The 27,674-nt window shown below is 41.4% G+C and overlaps 1 protein-coding gene and 2 long non-coding RNA genes across 4 annotated transcripts; 2 read left to right on the top strand and 1 right to left on the bottom strand.

The window, feature by feature from the left end:
- Positions 1–2,021: 2,021 nt before the first annotated feature.
- Positions 2,022–4,043, top strand: LOC308323067. The gene is made up of 3 exons (XR_013964796.1): positions 2,022–3,320; positions 3,478–3,569; positions 3,979–4,043. It is a non-coding gene; the product is annotated as an uncharacterized lncRNA (long non-coding RNA).
- Positions 4,044–6,780: 2,737 nt separating this feature from the next.
- On the top strand, positions 6,781–8,825 carry LOC308332709. Its single transcript, XR_013965741.1, has 3 exons — positions 6,781–6,881; positions 7,323–7,409; positions 8,585–8,825. It is a non-coding gene; the product is annotated as an uncharacterized lncRNA (long non-coding RNA).
- Positions 8,826–13,235: 4,410 nt separating this feature from the next.
- On the bottom strand, positions 13,236–26,708 carry bicd2 (bicaudal D homolog 2). 2 transcript variants are annotated; one of them, XM_080783207.1, is made up of 8 exons: positions 26,004–26,708; positions 21,808–22,020; positions 19,752–19,904; positions 19,132–19,578; positions 17,513–18,493; positions 17,167–17,318; positions 15,660–15,894; positions 13,236–14,693 (listed from the first exon to the last, which is right to left on the bottom strand). In XM_080783207.1, exons 1-8 carry the CDS (start codon positions 26,241–26,243, stop codon positions 14,691–14,693), a joined length of 2,424 nt encoding a protein of 807 aa, XP_080639333.1. In that variant the 5' UTR covers positions 26,244–26,708; the 3' UTR covers positions 13,236–14,690. The 2 variants fall into 2 exon arrangements, with proteins under 2 accessions (XP_080639333.1, XP_080639332.1); XM_080783206.1 differs by having other exon boundaries at positions 13,236–15,894.
- Positions 26,709–27,674: the final 966 nt, after the last annotated feature.

Raw genomic sequence — 27,674 nt, 5'->3', positions numbered from 1 at the left:
TGGTGCGTTAATTGTTACTGCATTGAAGTTTATTTTGTTGCTTAAATTTATTATAAAAGTTATTTATGTTTTTGTGCTGCTAGGCCAAATTTAACTGCTATTATTAGCTATAAGTTTGATTTAAGTTGCATATAGGCTTGCTAAGTTGATGTGATGATCTTGAATTGAATTATGGAAGAAATATGAGTTAAAACAACCTGTTTATTTAGATTACCCAAGTGACTAGTGATTCAGTCATGTAGGTTACATTAGTAACTATGGTTATTCGAGTGAAATGAGTGAATTTCAGTTATTGTTTTTGTTTAAGTATGACCTTACATAGTTAATGACAGCTTGTATTTGTTTTTTGTCTTTTTCTCTGTTTAAGGTTTTCAACCTAATGCCTAAATACCTAATACCTAACCAACAACTGTACTTACCTGTACCACAATTTCAAGTAAAAACAAACGAAAGAGGAAAGAAGTTGTCTTTTTGAGTTGACCACAGTTCCCCCTGTCGGCTAAGCCGTTTTTCAAGTTTGGGCAAAAAGGTTTCTGAAGAAAATCCCGAAAAACTTGACAGTCATCATCAATCACCATCGACAAACGACTACAAGTGAGTAAACAACAAGACGCCCAAGTCCCAAAGTGTGAGCACGTTAAACCGTATATCTCTGGTGATAAAAGAAAGAAAGGCATATTGGCCCTACATTCAAGTTGAAATCTTTACTCTGATACGGACACAAGTATTGAAATTGGATCGATTGGAAGGATCTAACCATGGATGTGTCACGCTATTGAAGCTAATGAAATGAGCGATACCATACGGATGAATGAACGCGCAGAGCGCGACATTTAATGTGGATTGGAATGAATTGATGTCGCTATTAAGCAAGCTTTGTGCAACGCTAAGTTTGGATCTGGAAAATAAGCACTGCTGTTGTATTCTAAATACGGACGTCACGTCACGTTTTACTGATGTCTGTAAATGAAGCGGATGAATTAGGCTACTCTAGTATGAAAGAGGCCTGTCCGTGTGTTTGCTAATACAAAAACAGCTTAATTGATATAAGCATCAAAGCAATATTTTAAGTACTTTTTATTAGCTAGTGCATTCCATAGCGCTGGACCACACATGGACATCATAAACCTGCGACGGGAACAGTTCCTATGTAGTAAAAGATTATATGAAAGAAATAAAATATTTAACTGGTTTATATTTTACAATTTTAGTTATAGATGGCAAGTATAATGTTAAGGAATATTTGTCTTATTAGCCAGAGATCCTTTTAAAATGTTTCTATTACTGTGAGTGATATGGTCAGCTTCTGATGTCTTTCTTTCTTTCTAATGTAGATGGAGATGACCGTAGATGCTGCTAGAACACTGAACCTGGTCTCCTGTGTGAACCACCCCATCCTGACAGCTAAGATGTCCATGTGGACATTATGAGTGTTTGTATAGAGAGAAGCATGGCTGAAGAGCTTTGCATATCAGTCGTTTCTTGCTGCTGCCAAAGTCAAATTGTGATATCTGTGGTGTTTAGTTCATGGCCGCTTATGAGATGTAGATGACTGGTGGAATAGCCTTGTGATACATACTGGGTGTGCTCTTTGGTCGTTCACAAAACAAACAAACAAAAGCTGCACAAAATGCCACAAACTCACTAAAAGCTCCACAAAAATCACACAAATCAAGGGATGTCCGACAGTCAGTGTTGGATATTGTCCAACTCCTAATTGCCGATATCAACAGATACCGATATGCAGGCTTTTTCCAGTGGTGGAAACATAACTCAAACTTTTTACTTAAATAAAAGTAGGCAATACTGCAATATAGAAATACTCAAATGTACTTAAAATACCAAAAGTAATTATTAATAATGACTCATGCAAAATGTCTCATCTAAAATGATCTAATCTCTCACAAGCTCACATGTGTTTTATTGTATTGTGAGCTTGTATAGATGTTTTTAATGTAAAAGAATAAATAAAGTAAAATTAAGGGTTAGGGTTATTCATTTTTAATGCCTTATCGGCCGATAATATCGGACATCCCTAACAAAAACATATATCAAACGTGTCAATACATTTCAAAGAATGCCACAAGTGGCACTAAAACTTCACCAATAAATAAAGAAACATCCACATGTTCCATAAATTAAATGCCACAAAGGTTTGCCGAAAAAAATGAAGAAATTACAAAAAATAAGTTTCTTAAACATCTTCTGCCGTATGTCCATAGAACTTCAGCTCTGTTGCAGCAAGCCAGTACAATGTGTCATTGTCTAGGTCACCTAAGCCACGATCACCATTCGGTGGCCGGTATTTGGGGCAAATGGTCATTACGTGTTCCACAGTCTGTAGTGGATCCTCGCATTCACAGTGGGCACTGTCCGAGATGTCCCACTTCTGCAGGGGAGGTGCTGGCAAAGAACATATTTGGGGTCCTCAATGTATTCCACTGGTCCCTCTGTCTTGCCTTCACCCAGGATGCCTTGGAGGTGTCAGCTGGTGTTGTGTGGAGCAGTTCCTGGGCCTGTGTGGCAAAGGGGCACAGTGACTTGAGGCACGTGTGCTGTGGCAAAGGTCGCCGTGACTTGGTGTGTGTGTGTGTGTGTGTGTGTGTGTGTGTGTGTTGTGGCAAAGGGCACCGTGACTTGAGGCACGTGTGCTGTGGTGTCTCTGACGACCTTGTGGAGGAGATGGCTGGGATTCACTCAGCTGTGCCTTCCCGGTGAGGGCCAGCGTGGCTGCTTCTCGTCTGACCTCTGTTGGAGTGATTCCAGCGAGAACAGGCAGGCAGTTTGTTTGGGGTGGCCCATCCGGTGTTGAGGGCAGCATCCAGCTTCTTGACATGAGAGCTACGGCTCCAGACTGGGACACAGTACTCGGGTCGTCTGCATAGCCATACTTCATTGATGTTGTTGCAGGGAGGTCATGGATGTAGCTGTTAGTGTTGAACAGCAGTTACTGGTGTGGAACCGAAAAGCTTCACAAACATGCCAAAAAATTCTAGTTTTGAACCTTTTTAATCTAGTTTATTTTCAAATAAATTTGTTTTTACTGTTTTGTGAAGCAACTTTGGGTACCTTGAAAAGTGCTATATAAATTGTATGTATTATAAAAAAACAGACACACAGCAATTGTCGCCACACAGACATCACAAATTCCTATTGGCAGCAGCAACAAGTGAGTGATGTGCAAAGCCATTCATAGACTATAACCACCATGTCTTCATTCCAGATGCTGCGAGGCTCAACCGGAGCCCCTACAGGTGGACATCTGCAGTTCTCGCTGTCCATGGATGAATCTGCATGGGGGGCTCTGAAGGCGGCTCAAAGTAAGAAACCACTTAGACCTTTCTATTACTGCGAGTGGTATGGTCTGCTTCTGTTTTAAATGTTCTCTATACATTTTGTGTATGATGTGAAAGGACACAATGTACATATATCTGGCTCTTGGTCACTTAAATTAATCTTTCCTTCTTTCTTTCTTAGGGTGGATGGGTCGTGGTAGACGTCGTGGAAGGACAGAGATCCGTTCCAAAGCTTCCCTCCCGGGCGTTTCCTCTGAGGACTTCTGATGAGCTGTGAGTAGGAATATTTCTTGTTGGGATGGATATCTGTTGTACTGTTATGGTACGAAGTATAGCATGGCAGTATGATTCCTCCTAGTGGCACTGGTTGAATGTCTGTCAGCTCTCCAAGCTAATCAAAGTCTTAATGACACTTTTTTTTAACCACTTCAACCCCAGCATCTCTATTCTGGGGGGAGCGTTCAGCCAAATTAGCAGATCTACAAGCTCACACCGCATTGCGACGTGTTGTGAGCTTGTAGATCTGCTATGTTTGGCAAATCAATTTGTGTAGAGTGAAATCGGAGCATATACCAAATGCTCTCTTTAAAGGTCTGTTTTATCAAATCTATAGAGGGTTTAAGTGGTTCTGAATATGCAGCTCAACAAAAGCTAATGTAGTCTTTATTTCTTTCTTTCTTAGGACGGAGATCTGTGTAGATGCCGGAGGACTTCGGACCTGGGCCTGCCCGGTGAGGAACCGCACAGTAAGAACCGGCCTTTCACGATTATGAGGTTTCTTTTTACTGGACGATTATTGTCGCTCTAATAAATTGCAATTAAATATTTAAGTGTGGCCCGGACGGTTGGCTCAACTGTCTGGGCACCTATGCTGCCAAGCCAGCCGGACGGCGTGCTGCGGGTTCGACTCCCGACGGCCACTGCTGGACAGGGTACACGCACACACACACACATGCACACACAGAGCAAAGCTAATTTGGTGTGTTTTTTTTCTTTTCTTTCTTTGTTAGAAATCGAGATATCGATAGACGAGCTGATGTTCCCGGACAGAGATCCGTTCCAAAGCTCCCCCCCCCCCCCCCCCGGGGGCTTCCTCAGAGGACTCTGATGAGCTGTGAGTAGGAATAGTTCTTTCTTGTTTCTGAGGATGTATAACTGCTTTTGTACTGTTATGGCACGAAGAATGGCATCATTTACTACAGTCATCCAAATGTTTTAAATATTTTATGATAAATCTAAATGACTCTGCACAATAGTTTGAGAGTCAATATCTCATCTGCTTTTAGAAGCACTTGAATAAAAAATGACAAAAGATGTTGAGGACTGTACATGTGTTGATGCCTCCTAGTGGCACTGTGGTTGAATGTCTGTCAGCCTTCCAAGCTAATCAAAGTCTTAAAACCCCAGCATCCCTATTCTGGGGGGAGCGTTCAGCAAAAAATAGCAGATCTACAAGCTCACACTGCGTTGCAACGTGTTGTGAGCTTGTAGAGCTAATGCTTTCTTCTTTCTTTCTCTCTCAGGATGGAAATGGCAGACGCAGCTGAAGCCTCTAGAGATCTGCAGGTCTGTCCATGGATGGATGGGAGGACGGAGATCTGGGTAGACGTCGCTGGAACGCCACTGCTGGACAGGGTACACGCACACACACACACACGCACACACAGAGCAAAGCTAATTTGGTGTGTTTTTTTTCTTTTCTTTCTTTGTTAGAATGGAGACATCGATAGACGAGCTGATGTTCCCCCGGACAGAGATCAAAGCCCCCCCCCCCCCCCCCCCCCCCGGGGGCTTCCTCAGAGGACTCTGATGAGCTGTGAGTAGGAATAGTTCTTTCTTGTTTCTGAGGATGGATAACTGCTTTTGTACTGTTATGGCACGAAGAATGGCATCATTTACTACAGTCATCCAAATGTTTTAAATATTTTATGATAAATCTAAATGACTCTGCACAATAGTTTGAGAGTCAATATCTCATCTGCTTTTAGAAGCACTTGAATAAAAAATGACAAGATGTTGAGGACTGTACATGTGTTGATGCCTCCTAGTGGCACTGTGGTTGAATGTCTGTCAGCCTTCCAAGCTAATCAAAGTCTTAAAACCCCAGCATCCCTATTCTGGGGGGAGCGTTCAGCAAAAAATAGCAGATCTACAAGCTCACACCGCGTTGCAACGTGTTGTGAGCTTGTAGAGCTAATGCTTTCTTCTTTCTCTCTCAGGATGGAAATGGCAGACGCAGCTGAAGCCTCTAGAGATCTGCAGGTCTGTCCATGGATGGATGGGAGGACGGAGATCTGGGTAGACGTCGCTGGAACGCCACTGCTGGACAGGGTACACGCGCACACACACACACACACATGCACACACAGAGCAAAGCTAATTTGGTGTGTTTTTTTTCTTTTCTTTCTTTGTTAGATTGGAGATATCGATAGACGAGCTGATGTTCCCGGACAGAGATCCGTTCCAAAGCTCCCCCCCCCCCCCCGGGGGCTTCCTCAGAGGACTCTGATGAGCCGTGAGTAGGAATAGTTATGGCTTGTTTCTGAGGATGGATAACTGCTTTTGTACTGTTATGGCACGAAGAATGGCATCATTTACTACAGTCATCCAAATGTTTTAAATATTTTATGATAAATCTAAATGACAAATAATAAATGCACAATAGTTTGAGAGTCAATATCTCATCTGCTTTTAGAAGCACTTGAATAAAAAATGACAAAAGATGTTGAGGACTGTACATGTGTTGATGCCTCCTAGTGGCACTGTGGTTGAATGTCTGTCAGCCTTCCAAGCTAATCAAAGTCTTAATGACACTACCACTTCAACCCCAGCATCCCTATTCTGAGGGAGCGTTCAGCAAAAATAGCAGATCTACAAGCTCACACCGCGTTGCAACGTGTTGTGAGCTTGTAGAGCTAATGCTTTCTTCTTTCTCTCTCAGGATGGAAATGGCAGTAGACGCAGCTGGAGCCTCTAGAGATCTGCAGGTCTGTCCATGGATGGATGGGAGGACGGAGATCTGGGTAGATGCTGGAGGACTTCGGACCTGGGCCTAGATGGATGGGAGGACAGAGGACGGAGATCTGGGTAGACGCTGGAGGACTTCCGACCTGGGCCTGGATGGATGGGAGGACAGAGGACGGAGATCTGTGTAGACGCTGGAGGACTTCGGACCTGGGCCTGGATGGATGGGAGGACAGAGGGCGGAGATCTGGGTAGACGCTGGAGGACTTCGGAGAGGAACTCAACATATACGAACCGCTTCGGTGAGGAACTCGACAGTACGAACCGCTTTAGGGTTGGGGCCTTTTTATAGGCTTTATAGTAAAAAGCCAATAATCGTCCGTTGCCGATAATCGGTCAATCCCTATTCTTAAACGTTACTGTAAGTGCATGTGTATGTTGTGACAGGACACACACCCACACACACAGCAAAGCTAATTTGGGGTGCGTGTGTGTCTGTCTGTCTGTCTTTCGTTCTTTGTTAGAATGGAGATCTCAGCCGATGCCCGAGATCCGAAGCTTTCCTTGGGTGTTTCCGCTGAGGACTTCTGGGTCGCTGGGAGGCTCGGATGGAGCTGGAAGGTTCGGTAGACATCACTGGAACCCGTTTAGGCCTGTCGGAATTTGAGGTTTTATAATGGCCGATTTAATTGTTTCTCAAATAAATTACTAGTAACAATTTAATTGCGTCATAACATAACATTCTAAATAAAACTTTGGCTTTTGTAGGCTTTGTCAACCAAAAGCTGCACATGGCATAATTCAACAACTTTATACACTAAAAGAGAAGAAAATTACAAAGTGACACGTTTAGAGCTTGTAGATCGGTTGCTTCCATTATTTCTTTAAAATGTTTGACAATATATGAACATTTTCAACATGGAGACGATTATGACTAATCTCTAAAAAAAGTATCTCAAATACTTGGCGATTAGGTAATTGTGACAGGCCTAAATCCTTCTAGTTGTGTTTTTTTATATCATGTTCTGTAATCAGTTAGGGTTGACTATAGACTTTTTTTAGGAACAAGATCATCATGCCGGTGAAGAGCACGTTTCTAGCCGATGGAGCAACTATTTCTGATCACCTTTGGAGTTACATCACAGCAAGGTAACTATACAACACACGCACACACACTATGATCATGACATGACATCAGCTTGTGACTGCAACTTGTTCCTGTTCGCAGATGACTCGGCACTGCTAGTCTCGGACAGGAACAAACTGCAGGTTGAAAAGGCCCTCAGCTCTGAACTCGGTAGAATCTGCACCTGGCTCGCTGATAACAAACTATCTTTACACCTGGGAAAAACTGAATCCATTCTCTTTGGATCTAATAGTAATCTCAGCAAGGCAAATGGCTTCTTGGTTAGAGTTGGTGACAATGTTATCACACGTAAAGATGAAATTACCTACCTAGGTTCCATCCTGGAGGCTAATCTTTCCGGTGATAAAATGGCCACCAACGTAATCAAAAAAGTCAACCAAAGAACAAGATTCCTTTACAGGATCTCCTCACTGGTCAACAAAAACACCTTGAAGACCTTAACAGGAGCCCTCGTACAAGGTTTCTTTGACTATGCATGCACCTCCTGGTACCACAGCACCTCAAAGGCCCTTAAAACTAGGCTCCAGACCTCCCAAAACAAACTGGTCAGGCTCCTACTTGGCCTCACCCCCCGAACCTACCTCACTCCTGCCCACTTTGACAGGCTGGAATGGCTTAGGGTCGACGACAGAGTACAGCATCTTGCAATGGGTCTGGTCCACAAGATTCGATACACCACCAAGATACCCATGTACCTGTCTAGATACTTCCTTTATGTTAACGAAGTCCACACCCACAACACCAGAGGGAGTGCAACGAACCATGTACAACCCAGATTCGGCACAAACAAGGGACTAAATTATTTTCACTCCTATGCCACCAAAATGTGGAACGCCCTACCAACAGTCATTAAGACATGTGAATCCCTTGACTCCCTTTTTCCCCTCACTGTATACGTTTATTTTCCCTTTTTACCTCCTTTATGATGAATTCCTGTTCTGTTCTTTGACTATATAGAAGTGTCTTTGTACGTCTCTAAATGTTTTGAAGAATTGAACATGGTGGACCCTCTTGTAAACAAGTGTAATGCTTAATTGGGTCGTCCACTTGCAGTTAACAGTCTTTGTATTGAGTTTGTGCTTGACATGTACTGTAATTCTGCAAACTGTTAATAAATATTTCAATCAATATTGTTTTATGAACAAAGTAGTAATGAGCATTTCTTTCTTTTCTTTAGGACGTTGCTGGTCTCCTGTGTGGCTCCATCTGGAGGTCACCAGGGTTCTGAGTCACTCAGATCCTGACTGGTAGTGGTGATATGTAGATGTGATCAATCAGGGCTCTAAACAATAAAATAATAAACCAATATAAATAACTAGATAATAATATAAATAAATGGATAAAACGAACGATAAAAAAATAGATTATAGTAAAATAAAAGTAAATTAAAATAGTAAAATAAAAGTAAATTAAAATTAGTAATAGCATAGTAATGGATAAAATAATTATAATTAGTAATATAGACAATAATACATAAAATAAATTAAATTATCAATATAGTAATGCATAAAATTAGTAATAACAGTAATACATAAAATAAATAAATGCATAAAAAATAAAATGAGTAATAACAGTAATACATAAAACAAATACTATTTGTAATGCATGAAGTAAAATTAGTAATAACATAGTAATACATCAAATACAATTAGTAATATAGTTATACATAAAATTAGTAATAACATAGTAATATATAAAATACAATTAATACATAAAATAAATTCAATTACTTTGTGTTGTTAAAAAAAACAAACAAAAAATATCAATCACATCTACATATCACAACCAGGCTATATTGCCAGCAGGCAGGTGGACTGTAGACTCACTACAGCTGTTGCGTGGCTAGTCTGCTATCCGCGAACGTCTCCACGCTGGTTTCCTAAATGAGGGATATAAGTGACTCTGAATTCTGCGATCATGTGCTTCAGAACAATGATGCTGCGTCACCTGTGCGGTGACAATTTCCGGTCTTTGGAAAGCTGTGACGTTTGCAGCTGTTCTGTCAAGATGGCCAATCTGCAAGCTGAGCTTGTGGATGAGATGTGCAATAGCCTAGTGCTTTGTGTTTGAGCCCTGTGCAGGAGCTACAAGACTGCCGGTTTGGATTGCTCTGTGCAGTTTTAACCACGTGACGCCTGCAGCACACTGTCAAGTGTGCAGGTGGACAGTTCTGAGCGGACGGCTTCGCCTTGTTTTTTGTTATAAAACTGTGGTGACGCTGTGTAACGTAGGCCTGAGGGCGGTTGCTCTGATAGACTTAAAGAGAGCCTTGTAGGAATTTTTTTACCTGATGTGATTTCAGGGTCGTTTCGCCTACTTCTACGTCCGGAGAGTTGTGATATTGGTTTTGAGTTCTTAAATGAATAAATGGGGGAAATGTCAAGGAAATGTGGAATGCTTGTACATTTAAGGACGTCATAAACCAAGCCATGAGAAGCTGTTATCTGTGACCTGTGACATGTGTGGTTCTGAAGGGGTCTTCTGATGTCATGTATACAAGACCCACCCACCCCTGGGGGGGGGGGGGTAATAATGTATTTAAGCTAAAGCCTGACTGAGATGTGTTGAGTCAGTACGGTGTTCCATTGTAACGCGTCACTGCTGTCTCCGTATTCGAATACATTCTATTCCAATACTCTGAATTGTGTCTGTCTCATTATTGTTGTTTCAACTATGTTATAAGTGCTCACCGACAGATTTCTTTAACATGTCATATATCTGTAAATATTCATTATTTTCTTGTTAATAAATTATTGCATTTATACCCGGATGTCCGTTATGTGTCCATTACCCTTAGATCGCGCCGCCGCGGATTTATTTATTTCCCAAATGGTCTAAAAATTAGTTATTTAGCGTACTTTTACCAATTAATTAGCCTATACAATAGACTGATTAGCCTATTTTGGACGATATGGGTCTTTTCTAGAGTCGGTGTGTTTAGTCTCACTATAGTCTGTGTAGATTACCCGGCGGTGTTGCTGCCCCTCCCGGGAGTCGCGGCTCATGGCTCTTCACAGACGGCACAGAGACAGCAGTCACTCCGCTGAACGTGTCAGTGTTGCTGCAGTGGTGTGAACTGTGAACCGTGCGGGCACTGGTGGTGGTGCTGAGTTCTGACAGCCGAGTCACAGCTTCTTCTTCTGAATTACTTTATCTTTGCCTTGGAAAATACATTTTGCGTTTTGCTGTTTCCCAAAACAAACCAGCGCGCGCTACTGTTTGCTACAAAGCGACTGGAAGCGGACGAGGTTTACAGACATACCAATAGTAGCCAATCATATGCTGATTAGGCCAGTTGCTGTATAGCCTACCAGTACCTACCCGATCACCAGGGAGCAGCAACAACACACACACACACACACACACACACACACTACACACACAATAGCCTTCTATATAATGCTGCGCACATATATTATATATATTTAAAAAAATACCCAGCATAATTTTTGGGAAGGCTAAGCCTTCCCTAGCCTTACACACCCGCCGCCTATGGGCACTGTACTGTAGGCATATAATACCTGCGGCTAGGTGAAAACAAAAGAAACCTGATTAGCATTTGAGTACTTTTAACACCTCTGAACAGCCTGCGGAGAGGTTCACATTTTCGGAATTTTGCGACGGAGTCACAGAGGGTCAATAATTCCCAGAAAATCTGTAATGTTAATATAAAATGTCCACGAAAATCTTCATGGGGGCTAAAAGGGGCTATTTAATTCTTCATGGGGGCTACAGCCCCATAGCCCCCACAGACTCGACGTCGTTGTATGGTGATCAATGTATTGACCACAAAGTGTTTAAGCATGTGTATAAACTAAAAGTTAAAAGGACATTCCCAATTTCCCATGGGGCTTTGGCTTTTCCAGAAAAGTATTTTCCACTGCACATCCACACAAATGGTCAAACCAACTTCAGCCCCTTTCATGAGATGGGTCTGGTCACTGGTGATATATTTTTATTTTAAAGGGGAAGTGTGTGACACACAAATCGAAAATTTGGCACAATTTGCACAAGCTTCACTTTGTGTACCTTATTGTTTCTTGATGCACCTTGCTTTTTATTTCTGCCTTGTTTCTTCTGTATAACAGTTGTCACGGGGCAGCCGTGCCCTATACCCATACACATTGATGGAGAACAATGCACACCAAAACTACACAGTTGCATCCAATTAACAAACTTTGCTGGCCGGCTTGGAAGACTGTGTTAATGGACATGAGTGCATATTTTTATTTTATTATTGTAGCTCACAGTGAATTGTAAAAGAGAATTAACTTTGCAAATATTGTCAAAGCATATATGTTTGGTGACATTTGTGTTTAATGATGATTGTTTGGCACCTGGCTCTCCGGCAGTACTGGTGATCCTCTTGACTGAGTGGAGGAATTGGTACCAAGGGTTACAAGAGTTCTTGTGTTATGTTTTCTATTTAGCTTGATGTTGTGGCCCATCGCCGTGCATGTAATGTATTTGAATTGGTTTAGTAAACCTAGGTAATTGTGTAAGTTAACTCATGGGCAATAGTTAGCCAGATGATGAGTCAAATGTGTTTCCAATTACAGAACTGTTCCTTGGTATTGTCTTGCCTAGTATAAGAGGGAGGGAGGCTGCAGGGGCAGTGAGTCAGTTCAGTTGGGCTTGAGGCAACCAGAAGGTAACACCAGGGAGAGCTGCTAGGGGGCCATTGATGGAAGGGTTATAGCCTAATAGAGTTTCTCACGTTCTGGGTTTGTTTTCCTATTTGCTTTCAAGTAATTTTCTGTCTTTTATAAGTTTAGTCTTCAGTGTTTCTTTTGTTTGTCAGGCCTGTGTGTCCACTGTAAATACACTGCAACCGGGGAAAATAAAACACCCTAAAAGGTATTTTTGGACTTTATCACTTTTTGGAGCCTTGGCCACTCGGCCAACTTTACAACAGTACTTTTTTTTAAATCCGTCTTATCCTTACTTGTATGTTGTAACCTTAACTGCTGTGCCGCATATGGGCGACTGACTTTCCCCTGTGGGATAATAAAAGGTAGGCTATCTATCTTCTAACTACACAATTTGCACTACTTCACACTCCCTTAAATATTCAGTTGTTGCACACACTTCTCATGTAAAATCTCAAAGCATCAACCTACAACACACAAATATTCAAATCTCTAAACATTCAGTTCTTTTGAGCAATTTGCGGTCTGTGACAATGTGAGTTTCCACTGGGTGATTCCAGGACCACATTTGCCTTTACTGAATCCCATTGTTTTCAGCTTGGATGTCCACTGCTCCAGGCGGAGGAGAAGGAGGCTTGTAACGACATGAGTGTTGAGGCCTGTCAGGGCCATTATATGAGCAGGCTGGTTTAGAGTAATGTACATTTTACAGTAAAAATTAAATGAAAATTTTGTCTGCATATATGTTTGACTATGAAAAAGTAGGCCTACACTTAATCATTTTACAAAAGGAGAAATGGCTCAGTCATTGTCATTCATGGTGTGTTCTATTTCTACGATTGGGTTTTCAATGAAATTATTTGTGCTGAAGGCTAAATGCTTGGTAGTGTGCAGCAAAATTAGCAAATGCTTAGTTGTGTGTACTCAATGACTGGTGAAAATATGGCCTTGTGTACCAAATGAAAACACGAGTTCCATTTTGTGAACGGTTAAGATATTTGATGGCAAATAGTAATCGTGCAAAAGTGTCAGGGTTTAGCATTTTGTGTGTGATGTCTTCAGTTTGGTGTGCAGTTTTGAGAGCCAATCCTACACATGTCAACATTCTTCTTGATAAAATACTTATGGAATATAACCATATGCATTAAACTTAAAGTAAATGACAACTTCATACAAACATATTATAAAGTTAGATTTATTTGTTCATGAGGCATAACTTTAAGCAGACAGAGAAATAACTGGCTGGTAGAACATTTGACCTACCAGCTCTAGCTAAATTCACTTAAAACAAGGATGAAGTCAGCTTGATATTGTAATAAATAAATACAAAGAAGACTTAAAGTAAAAAGATATAAAACTGAATTAGGATCAAGAACTTGAGCAACAAGAAAAATATTTTACTTTATTACAATAGCATCAACTTTTTTCGTGTAACACAAATTGCACTTACTGATTATTAACTGCAAAATGGCACTGCAGGTTTGTCAACATTAACCTCCTTGTTTAAAATTCATTTTAGGACGCAAAAGGTGTTTTTCATAATATTGTATTAAAACAATTACAACAAAAACTCTCCTTCATGAATACACCTTGAATATTATTATCATTTCACCTTAACTTAAAAAGCTTGTATATAAATAAATGTGCATTAATACTCTGTCAGTCAGTCATACAAGCAAACCTGAATCTTCCACTCAGTAAACAATGTTAACAATTAGGTCATAGAGGCCTGTACATCCTGGAGTTGTAGTTGGATGCTTGCAGAGTCATATAATAAAATGTATCTCTTAACATATAATATTGCTATCATCATTTTCCTCTGCAGAGGAAGAATTGCCTCTCTATTTAAAATGCAGAGACAAACACGACATACAAGACAAAAATCAATAATCTTTCCATGGAGAGCCAAGAAGGCACTACACAAGGCCAAAAGGTAAATAACCAAGGCAAAAAATTAAGCTCCGTTTCTTGTCATCAATATCTACCTCATTTTTGGAAATTATTATTTCAAAAGTTATTTCCACACTTTCTCGCAGGGACCTCACAACTATGTGGTTCCATTGTTTATAGGCTCCAGGAATGGACCAGATATCATATATTCTTTCCCCATCTTCTTCATGAAAATAAATATAAATAGACATTAGTTGCAGTACTTGGAAGCGTGGTTCTGAATCTGGTGGCTATACAAGTATACATGCACAATATGTAAAAATGTACTACTGCTTAAGATAGAAAATAAAATAAAAAGCAATCAAAAACCAAAAGTGCACAGTCAGCGGGGTAACAGGCAAAGACAGAGTAGTCAGAATATACACACATCTGATTCAATAAACATAGTGGTGAATGTTGTCAAAACTCTTGAGTACACAGTGTGTAAGTCCATACCGCAAGTCTTGATACGTTATACAGTACAAACCTCCTGCGGTTGCACTGCTGTACTGAACCTTCCAGGGTCATTTCAGAGGTGTTTGTGTGTTTGTATTCAACAAAATTCAACAATATCCCCAGCAAATAAGTGTTTCAGTTAGAAGGTTCCCAAAATCCATGATGGAATACTGAAGAAATGTGTCCATGTGTGGTAACAGTCACATACACACTGAAGGATATCCCAAAGGACACCTGGCGTGAACACTCTTACTGCAAATAGAAAGATAACCAAAGTCACATATTTAGAGGGCAAAGACCAAATGTCACTTTCCAGTGTGTTAGTAATGGTGTAGTTAAGATGAAATGTTAGGATGAAACACCAATGTGTTAACAGGGTTAGCCATACACAGTCTGAGACCTCACAGTAATGTAGCATGCAGATTGGTTTGAACGATCAGGCTAGAGAGGATTCCCTTAAAAACTATTTGACCTACAATCATCTATCCCACAAGTGTATGAAAAATACATGTAATGTTTTATTTCATTGTTTGATCATTGTTGCCGCTTGCATTAAAGTTGAGCACAGTTTAACCTCATTTCATTTTCCACTACATCATTTTCATTTCAAGGTCCCCCCGTTTCATATTCATTAGGCAACGTAACCCCATTTGATTTGAATTCTACAGTATCTCTGGGTCTACTCTTAAGAGTTGTACACTCAGATTTACAGACCCTTAAAAGGTCCATTTGGTTACTCCTCCTGACTATCATTTATTTAGCTGGGTACCCACTGGAACCCCCTCAAGGAACCTATATAATAAAGGGTTTATATTCTATAATTGAGTCTATTATCTGCCAAAGTATCATCTCATTTTTAAACTAAAAATCACACTCATGTGAAGGGCGCTCTTATCATCGTACATAATCATTCATCATCTCATTCCGGCTAATCAGAATTTGCGTCATCACCTTCATCTTCAATGTTTGCGTTACGCAATGTTTGTGTTTACACTAACACTAAAAGCTGGATTTCCTTGCAAAATACTACATTTGATTATAGTGGAACCCCCCCCACCCCACCACTACCACCACCACCACCACAGGGACCGTTGTGCCAGAAAAGAGTGCATGCAAAGGTAATGGTGCATAAACATCAGGCCTTAAATGACCCTGGAAATCTCTCTTGGAATGAAGCCTTGGCGCTCAAGGACTGCCCTGCAGGTGTCTGTGACTTACACGATGTATGGCTGATGCTCCTTTGCCCTTCACTTTGCTCTTGCCTCCTACAGCTGCTGCACCAGAGCTGCGGCGGGCCTGTTCATGGTCAAACTCCAGGTCTTCCAGGCGTTGAGTCAAGGCCAGCTTCTGCTGGATAGCCATACGCAGCAACGAGTTGAGTGTCTTCTTCTCATCCTCTGCAGCAATCAGCTGCCTCTGCATGTCATCCAACTGGGTCACGTACTCGTCACACCTGAGAAGTAGGAAGAGAATAGAACAAAAGATCATGTTAAAAAGAGGATCATACTTTTCCATGTCATAAGTTTGTGGTTAATAAGTCATGAATTTAATTTTCATTCGTAAATCACTTTTCTCCAGTGAAGTATTTTCATGTTGACTAGAACCAATCCAGCCTTTTATAATGCATTACAATGAAACGATGGCATCCTTTTGACAAAAGTTGATTTCCATATTATAGTACTGAAATGATTGGAATCTGTCTGGTGGCTTTCTCAAAAATCAAACAACAGTATGCTGCATTAATGTCAATTGTGTGTGAGGTCCAGCTATGTTGCCATAATCAGAAATCATTGTTGCTTCACATGACCCTTCCGAGGAAGTCTAAAAACACATTCCTTCTCTCATCGTATTGTTTGCATCTCTCCATTGATTCTCGGTTGGAGGAACTAATATTGAACTAACATTTCATGTATTAATAGATTTAATCAATGACGAAGAAAGATGTCCTTTCAGCCCTTTCAGAGTTTTGTTTTTCTTCTTATGTGGAAAACATTTTAAACAATACAATAATCATAGCAGTTCATAAAAACAATATTGTAATTATTTACCAAGACCAATTTTAATGTTGCATGGCGAAAATAGACGATCTACAAGCTCAAAACGTGTCCAATATTAGGATGTGTTGTGAGGTTGTATATCATCTATTTTCAGTTTGGATAGGATAAAATCATTTTTGAAACGCTCAAAATATAATGATGCCAGGTTGAAAGTGGAAACGACTCTGGAGAGGATCTCCAGCAGGTGGTGCAAGATTTCTGGTATTGCTACTAAAAATCTATAATTGTCCTCATTTTCCAGCCCTTTTCCAGATGCTAGGATGATGACTCTGCCAGCAGCCTCTGTGCTCTAGTATTACATCAGACAACTCCCACAATGCTATTGCGTGGACACACACACACACACACACACACACACACACACACACACACACACACACACACACACACACACACACACACACACACACACACACACACACACACACACACACACACACACACACACACACACACACACACACACACACACACAGCTGACTGGGCTATTTTTAAATCTATTTTTGCTTCCAATAAAGAAATAATACGGAAGTGTTCTTAGCCTGAACATAATAGCAAAGACAAATTATATACCTTGTTCAGTGTGAACACTTAATGAATCGTAAATGTTTTTAAGTGATACATGTGTCAAAGCCAACTGTTTTTGTTGACCATCGCTTGCATTTTACCTTGTAGCAAACATGGCTCGGAGTGAGGAGAACGTGGCAGCATCTTCTTTCAAAGCCTTGAGCTCATTGCGGAGCTTCATTATAGTCTCTGTCACCATGGCCTTCTCATTCTCATATTTGCTCTTCAGGTTGCCCAGAGCAACCTCCGCTGTCTGGAGGGGACAGGTTACAGGTTTATTATGTATGTTACATGTGCTGTATGCTTATTCTTATATATATATTATTTTTCAGGACTGTCCATTACTGTTTCTGTTCACTTGAATATAATTTCAATATCAACACAACAGTACAAGAAAAGAAAGAAATCACGACAAACACAAAAATAAATTCGTATTGCTTTGCCGACCTGTTTGTTGGCCTTCAGCACAGTTCTGAGCGTAGCGATCTGCTCCCTCTTGGTGCTGAGCAGCGACTTCAGCTTGAGAATCTCCCCCATGAAGGCCTCCTTGTCCTTGTCAGCCACGGTGTTGATCTCTAGAGTGGCCAACCTCTGGCGCGACAGCTCTGTGGTGCGGTCCACGGCCTGCTGCAGGTGGCGAATCTGGTCCCGAATGATGGCCACCAGGTTATAGATGTTCATGGGTTCCGGACGGTGCTCCGGTGCTACAGCCAGGATGGAGGTAGCATCCATGGCCTCTGGCTTCTCCGGATCAGGGATCAGACCGTTCGTCAGAAACACGTTTCCCCTTCCTAAACTGGCCTTGCCCTCCTTGTAGTAGTCCAACATGACGCGGTTGGGGGTCTCGTTGTTGCACATACACACGTGGTTGTAGAGGTTGGCCAGCTCTTCGCTGAAAGCCACCAGCTCATCTTGAGCCACGTTAAGGCTGCCAAGAGATTCTCCTGCAGCCTCGCTGACCAGACGGAGCTCCCTCTGCAGCCGGGCTGATTCGTCTTTGTCTGCACGGCTGATCTTCTCAAGCAAGGCCACCTTGTCGCTCAGTTCCCGGACGTCGCCTACCAGCCGGGCTCGCTCTTCCTCGTACTGGCTTCGGCACGCCTGGTACTCTGCCCTCAGAATTTTCAGCTCTTGCCTGAGCTCGCCAGCTTCAGAGATGGCCACGGTGTATTTACACTGTAGGATCTCAGGGCCGTTGATGTCCAGCTCGTAGTAGTCTCCATCTCCGGCATCTCGGCTGTCCCTCTCTTTCTCACTGTCGAGGGCAGAGTGGCGTTCCTTGGTGGCCTGAAGTTTTCTCATGGCACTGAGGTTCTCCGTCAGCCTGTTGACAACCTCCTGCTGCTCCGACATAGAGCCATTGGCCTGCTCCAGTTGCTTTTGGGAATCCTGCAGGGAGGTAATGAGGGCCACCTTGTCTCGCTCCATCTACAGAAATACAAACGTTTTGGTTATATGCACAATTTTCCAGGGAAGGAGGGGGGATTATGCAGAGAGTTTCTTTGTCAGTTCATATTAAAACTTAGTTGCTGTGGGTATAATGCAATCTGTTCCTTTGTATTCTAAAGTAGAGCTTCTGCAACGTGGATTTGCTGATAATATGCCTTCATTTCATTGCCACACATTGCTACAGTTAATATTTGTAGCCTTTTATCATTTAGATGTATTCTGATACCTCTAAGAACTGAAAGTAAATATGACTTTCAACATTTTAAATTTTTTTCATAATGTATGCAACTCAAAACTTTCAAGCATAGTGATTTATTCAATTCTATTCAGTTACATATGCACATGATACTGGTATTTATTTGATTGATAAGGTTGATAACACATTCCTTTTTACTTTAAGTTGTTTTGTTCGCTTGCTTTATGTTTGTATTATGTATTGTCCTTGTGTTGGGCCCAAGCTGCAAGGTAATTCTTCATGTTTCAGGATGAAGATGTGGAGCAACCACTACTTTAGGTAAGATGTTTACCTAATATTGTTTACCTCAGTGATAAATTATGACCATTCCGCAGGTAGTGGGTTTTATAAAGGTCATGAAGTTGCATGTGAACAACCCTACCTGTACAAGCTGCTGCTTAAGTTTCTGGATCTCAGAGATGTTGAGTTCACTCAGCAGTTCATCCACCAGGCTGGGAGCTGGCTTGAAGCTCTTGTTCCCAGAGCTTTTGTTGTCCTCGGCAGACTTGACCAAGCCATTCTCAAAGCCGCGGATAAGGTCATCATTGTCAGGCTCGACTATAGTGGAGGTGTCGTCGCCAAGCTTCAGGTTATCGATGGAAATGTTGAAGGAGCTATGGTAGAAGGAGTCTCCGATGGTCATGTAGTGGGAGAGCTCCTTGCGGAGGGCGGCCTTCTGTTCACGCTCAGTCTTGATGGTTTCCAGGGCCTCTGTCAGCTGTCGCTCAGCGATCTCCCGCAGACGCATGGCTTCCTCCAGCTGGCTATGGAGGCACTGGGAGTCCTCGGCCAGACGGCTGATCTCATGCTTCAGACACTCGAACTCCACCTGCACAGAATGACACCAGATGAGGACCCCGAAACATTTGTAATTCAGAGAGGTACCACATGTCTCTATGATGGAGAGCACTATATAATACAATTCCATGACTTGTCTTTTCTACTAGTTTTAGCCAACAAAATTAACACTGAACAATGCCTGTCCCAGGTCACTGATCTCACCTGGTTCTGTTTGAGCACAGACACTTGTTTCTGGAGGGAGATGTTCTCGTCCTCCAGCTCACTGTAGTCCTGCAGCAGACGCGTCTCGCGCACCTTGTACTCTCTGATGTCATCACGCAGCTGACTGCGCTGCCGCTCTACCAGCTCTGAACTCTACAAATCAGGACAAGAAAGAAGGGGAGGAAAAACTGAAATTACAGGATGAAAGATTTCTGTGGAGGGGAAAGGAGGGAAACTCATAGCCAAATGATTTTTCTAACTGGCACTGGGAGTAAAATGAAATATCACACTTGTGTGAAGCGAGGGACACTCTTATATCATACATCATCACATTCTGGCCAATCACAATTGGCGTCCTCACTTTTCTGTCCTTCCAGCCAATCACAATTGCCGTCTACACTTTTATGCCCTCACTTTTTATCCTGAATAATACTTTAATCAGCCATTCAAATCATCGCTATGGGTTGATCAGCCAATCAAATCATTGCTATGATTTTCAGGATGTCTGCTTGGCTGCGTGACATTTTTGATCATTTGGACCAGAAACAAAAGGGTGGGTGTGAAAAATATTGGAAATGTTCCATTTGTTCACTTCCAACCAAGCGATTCACTTTTGAGGGGGCATTCCAACTATGCCTTTGTTATATTTCCAATAAAAGGCACATATTATTTGATTTGTCTGAAAACATTATGTGTGAAAGACACGAAATTCCCCTAACAATCCAAGCTGTAGCGAGGCTTGTGGCCTGTAGAGAACATGCTTTGTGTCACTCACAGAGGACCATTACATCCGGTTTCCTGTTGGAATGGGCACACTGAATATGCTGCTAATTGTCCCAATGCCTTCTACAAGCACAGACCAACTACTGTATGTCCAACTACTGTACTACTACCAATGAGAGCCAGTTCTAAACTCATGTTTAGAACATGTTAAGTTTTCAAAAAAGTGCAGATGTACAGTTATACAATAATGCTAAAATCATAACATAAAATCGCAGTCGGCATGTTTCCATTGTGGACTTAAGACTTGACCCATGACAAAATACCTGATTTACAAGCTTATAATCGCGATACACTGCGAGTACCTAGAATAGACGTTCTACGAGTAGATCTGCTATTTTTAGTAAGTAAGTCATTTAAGTGTACCTCCCCATTTGTAAATAAACCAGTACAGGATGCCTAAAACAGAACAGCCTCAACTGTCATAAGACTGAACTCATTAATGAGCAATTGATAGTACTGCGATGTAATAGATCACATTACTGATTGGGAGGGGGGGACAGGGCTTTCTATGTTTCGGCCCCCAAACTCTGGAATGAACTCCCTAACCATCTCCGAGTTGCTCCCTCTCTCCTCTCTTTCAAAACCTCACTCAAAACCCACCTCTTCAGGATAGCTTTCCCCAGCTGAGGTCACGTTTATCCTTTTATCTTTTTAACCCTGTACTGTTGTCGTATCCGTTATGTTTTGCTTTGTTTTTTTCTTTTTCTTAATAAAGTCTGTTCCTATGTAAAGCGCTTTGGGTATTTAGAAAAGCGCTATATAAATTTGAGCTATTTTATGGATGGTCCAACTTGTACGGCAGTTCCTTTAGCCAAGCGTTGTTGTTTGGCGTGTGGCGTAAGATAGCCTGAAGGATTTGACAGGGATGGAATGTTGTGTGTGTGTGTGTGTGTCTCTCACAGCGTGGGGCTGGAGGTGCGGTCACAGTGGTGGGGACGGCAAAGGGGATGTTGCACGGAAAACTGTGTGCCAATATTAATCTGTTGCCGTCCCAAGATGCGTTTCAGTGGTGACACTGGTGACACGTGATGTCCGGGGAGATGAGTTGTTTTTGACGCAAATTAATTTAATTAAGATGATTGTTAGAATGTTTGGCGTGTGTAATGCAGTGCAGATTGAGGTTGGAGGACAGTGCTGTGTGGCACTAGGTTCCGTGAGGCTGTCCGTGCGTTGTGGCGTTGTGAGGAGGCGCTTTGCTCTATGCGGAAATGGACAGACACACACACACACACAGTGGTGCTTGAATTTAATAATGATGTCCATTAAAACCCACCTCTCTCACTTCCAGGGCAACAGAGGTCAGGCGGTCATTCTCTGCTTGTGAACTGGTGATGGAAGCCCTGGCCTGCCTGAGCTCATTCTGCAGCTCCAGGACCTTCTGCTGGTAAAGGGCCTCCTTACTGGCAGACTCCAGCATCAGACTCTCCTCTCTACTTTCCCCATCTGCTGCCACCTTTCTGTGGGTGGAATGAGCTTGTCCAAAGGCCTGAAATATATTCCATAAAAAATATTTCTCATCAAAATATATTAAAGTACAGCATTACATGGCAACTTGAGGTACTCTTCTTTAATATTTTCATCATGACTTTCACAAAAAAACGAAAAATACATACATATGGGTATTCATGAAAGAATAATTATAATGGATATAACTTCTCCTTTGGTCCACTAATTCCTGGGACATGAGAGTGAGAATGGTCCAGTGAAAATAAGGAAGGAAATGGGAAAAGCCCATTGTGGGTGTATGGGATTTTTCTCTATCTCTAAACGCGGGTGCCCGAACACCCGCCTGTAGAAAAAAACAGTTTGCCAAGTGATGATGTAATGCATTGAGTCCCCCGTTTAGAATGGTCTTAAAATCTCACCATTGAGCTTGGGCTCTGCCCATCTCTGGCCCCCAACTTCTCTTTCTCTATACATTTTGTATTCAAGTAGGCTAAATGTAAAACAACCCCGGTGGTCAGGGTTGAGGTAGACTTGTTACAGTGTTACTGCAGCTTCGTAAATGCAATGTGGCTAAACGTGTCATTGTTGACAGCATTGCTGCTGACATTGCACTGAACAGAGAAGAGTCAGAATCATGAGGTATCCAGATAGACAGAGGAACAATTAATCATTTGGAAAGAAACTGGATCAAGATTTGTTCCATGACTAAGTAGCCTCCCACAAACATACACCAGGGAATAGGCTAAGTCGCAGACTCAAACAGGGAGGCACACTTAAATATTCCTTACCACCACTAACATTTCATTCAAAGGGAAATTTGAACCCAATAACTTTTTCTAAATTCAGCAAATAAGCTGCAGGCAATCCAGGCATGTAACTGAAGATCATTCTGGTTATTCAGTAAGACGCCAAGTCTAGACTACCCATCTAAATGGCTGCACTGGGAGTCAGACCAGTGTCTAATATACAAAGCAGGACAGCTTCTGAATTCAAAAGGCACAGTTCCAGATGCTGCCTCCTGTTAGATCTTGATTACCACCTTGCTGTAAGCCATAAAAACTGTCATAACACATACTGTTGCGTTGTGTTTAATTGAAAATCTCCGATTTATGGTGAGCAAGGCGGTCATACAACATAAAGCATAAATTAGGCTATAATAGAGGTAGTATTATGTATTGAATTGACTGATATATCAGGACAATTTTAGAATTATTTAGCATATCATCAGCAGATATGGACTAGTATTACGAAAATGTTCTTCTTTTTCAAAAATGTTAACTTTGTAAAATAATAATATACATTGTTGATCATTATGTTACAGGCATTTCACCAATTTTCAACCTTATCTTCATATACTGTAACAACTGATACTCAATAATGCCCATTAGAAGATGGCAAAATGTCTGTCTACTCTCATTGGTAGGCTATGGACAGTTAAGAAACGTGCCTACCAATGACAAAATTGATGCTATAATAGAAGCCATTGTTATTGGGTTAATAAAAAAGGTTTGAAATCTTGTTTGAGATGACCCAACCTGCCTAACGATGATGTCACTGGGATTTGGTAATTTTAAGCAATGCTCTTAAATAGTGAGTAAGAATGATTTTAAGAATGGAATGGAAACGTAAGATGTAACATGCCTAGAATGAAAGGTATGTGCACAGACAGTGAAATCAGAAGCAATGGTGGGTAAAGTGTTCATGACATTAATGATGGATATTGGAATCTATGAGAGGAAGAAAAAATGGGTTGATATTGGTCTTCCTGTTCTCTAAACTATAAGATGCACCGTAAAAAATCCATATTGGTTTAGTCAGGTCACTGTTAAATACCTGGAAAGAAGCTGTAGTTGTTAGCTAGCGGACTCGGCAGACCATGAGTCCATGTGAGTCTGTGACCTCTGCTCTGCATTTTAGGACAATGAAGACATATCCTAACCCTAAATCATACTCTGGTGAGTATAAAGTGGGCATTAAAATGCATCTTCAGGACAGGCATCCAGTCAGAATAGGAAAAGAGATGCAAACAATCCACCCTGGCAGGGAGATTTGTACACTCCGAGTTAAATTAACACTCAGGATGTTAGCCGACAGCAGTTAACAAGCTGAAGTTCACTCTCACTTTTTGATCAGGATAAGCCCTGACTTCAGCTTTACTGCGTCTACCGACTACAACATGTCAAGCTACCTGCTGTCAAGATGTAAACAACAGGCAGTCTCAAGAACTGCTGCATTGCAGAGAGTAGCAGGATGATATAGATTATAGAATGAGACTATTACCAATTTGTGAATGGATTGTCATTGAGCCAATTATTGCCATAACTGAACAAAACAGAAATAATTTAGGTACGTTCTGCCCCAGACCATAATATGATATGGTTAGGCTGCTGTAGTTTTGCCTGTGAGTACAATATTTTGAGTGGGTGATAGATGTAGAGGATAATAATCTAATCGCAATTGTTTTTCAGTCACACACACTGACGTGGCTGACTAAGACTGTAAGTGCCTTAAATGTGATCAGCTTATGGTTTTACAGCCACAGGTGTCCGAACCTTTGTCTAGAGTCTAGACATACTCTCTCTGTAGTAATAATATTCCGACCATAACGTACCGTCCGTACTCAACACTCAATCCTATAATCCTATGTCCTTTCATCGTAAATAATAAGCCACCACATGCTGGGAATGCCTAATACACTTTCATCAGTACATTACACTGTGCTCGAATAATCGAGTCATTTCAATGTGTAGCCTTAGTGCCTTATACATCTGTAAAACCAAAATATGTTTAATTACAGCCATCTCTTTGTGGTTTATATAAAGTCATTTAAAGTGTGGGTTCATCGAGGGTGGATGGTGGGTCACCTGGTGGGAGCTATATTTCTTCCCAGTCGGTCTGGGTTTGAATCAAACCGAAAGCTGTTGGCTGCCTTCTCAGTCCTCTCTCCCACACTGTGACTATCAAGAATAAAGAAATGCTGCAACAAATATTTTTTATTTTTGTGTGTGTGGTGTTCTTATTAATGTAACACAGTATCATGTAAAACCTTTTCAGTACACGACGTGTGTATTTTAACTCTGGCTTGGTAGTTGGTACACTATTTAACTCTGAAAATATTAAAAATTACCTGGCAGTAAGTAAGTTGACTCTTAATTTAGCACTCAGGGTTTTGTGGTGTAGTGTGGCATAAAGACCCAGAGTGGTAAAAATGTGCTACTTTGTACTTACATGTTTGTTATAATAACCCTGAAGGCTTCTGTCATAGATTTTAGAGCCCATCCATCACCGCCATGTGGAATTTGGGGCATAAATAATACTATAAATAAACGATCAGTAAATTATGTGGCGTATACAGGGCAGCATAATTTATGAAAAGGTCTAAATGTGTTTTGCTAAAAAAAACAACGTAGGCTATTCATGCCATGGTTATTGTGATTGTATTCAAAAACTGGATTGCTGCTCTAGTACGTACTCTCTCAGTTACGGGCCACATAGGCTATGCCGCTATGCAGTAGCTTATGCAGCGAAACCCACTGCCCCATCTGCCAGGCAGGCTGTGGAGATTCTGACAAACCAGAAGCAACATACCAGGAGCCAGTCTGGACAAGTCAATGAGAAGGGGAAGGGATGTAATTTATGAATGCATTTTGCACACAACCAAAAGATTAGCATGGTATCCGATACCGGCCGGTATAAAACTAAACCGCTTTCTCGCAGCATTTCACCACTGGTGTGTCATGAAACTTAAAATGTTTTCATTCTTCACAAACTAACGGTTATTCATTGCGTTGGTATTTTTGTGTTGAAATTATGGTAGGCCTACATGATTTGATATAGAAGACAGTTAATTCAATGATCTAAATGTGTGAATAGCGTTGCACATTTTGCCAGCTTTAGCCGAATGTATAAGGTCATCTCTGTCGGTTATCTTTTGTTCTGGTGGTTGACTTTCAAAGTCAATTTAAAAAGAAAAGATAAAATAATACACATTTGCTAGTTGGTTTAGTAGTGACCTCACGCTACCTCCTTCAGCTGGTACAGCTCTTGTCGAACCGTCTCGTATTCGGTTTCCAACTCATCGAATTTCTGCTTGAGTTGTTGTTTTTCTTCCAGCACCGCTAGTCCATACTCAGCCGCCTGGATCTTTTCGTGGCTCGTTTCGCGCAACTCCCGCGACAAACGCTCGATCTCCGATCGCATCCATTGTGGTCCGGCCTCTGTCACCAATGTCGCCTCGGGATATTCCTGGTCCTCCATAGACATCTTGGCCTGTCCCGGTCCGGATCTAGCGACCACAGCGATAACGGACCCAGCCCTAGAAGCAGTGCAGAAAATCCGCTACAAAAAGTCAGTGGCTTCTGTGTTTCAACTCCATGACTGTGACTTTTGCCACTGAGACCCCGGGCCTTCGTCTACCTTTGTCAAAGAGATCAATCAATGTTCAGTTCGGAGAATACTTTTATTTGACATTCTCAATTATTTGCGGTCGCTGAGATTCTTTTGCCTCTTGGACTGAAGGGGAACTAAGCTGAGATCACCGATTGGAAATAGGCAGGACTACATTGCATGTGGTTCAAATCCCGAATGCGAGGGAGTGGAACTGTAGTTTTCAGTACTACGACTTTATATCGAAGTATACGTACATGTATTACCATGTTGACTTCAACTACCAGAATGCTTTGCTCGCGCGCTGTAGCGTTCAGAGAAACTTTGAACGAATTGTCGACACAACACTGCCATCTAGGGACTATGTAGCGTTCTGCTGCAATTCCAAACAAAATTCTAATAAAATAATACAATAAAAAGTGTGTGTGTGTGTGTGTGTGTGTGTGTGTGTGTGTGTGTGTGTGTGTGTGTGTGTGTGTGTGTGTGTGTGTGTGTGTGTATGAGTGAGCAGGAATGTACCTTTGTGTGTAAATAGTGGCAGATTGCATTCAGGGGAATTTAGACTAGAGCACTGTTCCCAGTTGTTGGTGCTGATTCTCACGCTTAAATTGAATCTGAATGAGTTTCAGAATTAGTAGTTACTGTTAGTAGTAGTCATATAACCTTGAACCTTGATATAAGCAATTAAGTTCATATTTACATTGTCAACGTCATTCTGTATTTTATAGCTCTTAGGGACATTCTTGACCTGTTGTTATCACTCATGGACACATTGGACATTGCTGTGACAGAATGGCCAGACTGGTTCAGGACGTCTGTCTGCTGTCTCCTAGTGAAACAGACAACATACTGAATGGTTTGTATTGCTCTGTTAATTTATATTTCTTGTGGGTCTCTAATTACGCTAATGGGTTTGTTGTTAGACTTTCACTGTCTGTCAGGTTCTCTCTTTCATTGTATCTAATTAACATTTAAAAGATAAACTTTTATTGATCCTTGTGGGGAAATTCAGGTGTCATAGCATGCAGCAACATCATTATAGGCCTACTTCAACTCAACTTCAGTTTCATGGTCACACCACAAGTTTAAATGTAGGTGTGTATTTATAAGTAAACTATCTATGTTACTCTGGTGTATCCTTTTCCAGGACTATGGACAATCGCATTCAAGAATTCTACCAGCACTGTATGTTTTATCTTATAATTGCATGAACTGAAATTGAAAGTTTAAGGAATGGTGTCTACTAATTTAGTTAACATGCATGTATTATTTTATTTAGTCATGTATTTTTTATTTGACAAGTTTAAA

The sequence above is a fragment of the Protomyctophum bolini genome (assembly GCF_963924005.1).
Source record: "Protomyctophum bolini genome assembly, chromosome: 2".
In the NCBI taxonomy this organism is placed as follows: domain Eukaryota; kingdom Metazoa; phylum Chordata; class Actinopteri; order Myctophiformes; family Myctophidae; genus Protomyctophum; species Protomyctophum bolini.
The sequence above is the reverse complement of the archived record's forward strand: the minus strand, read 5'-3'. Positions and strand labels throughout refer to the sequence as shown.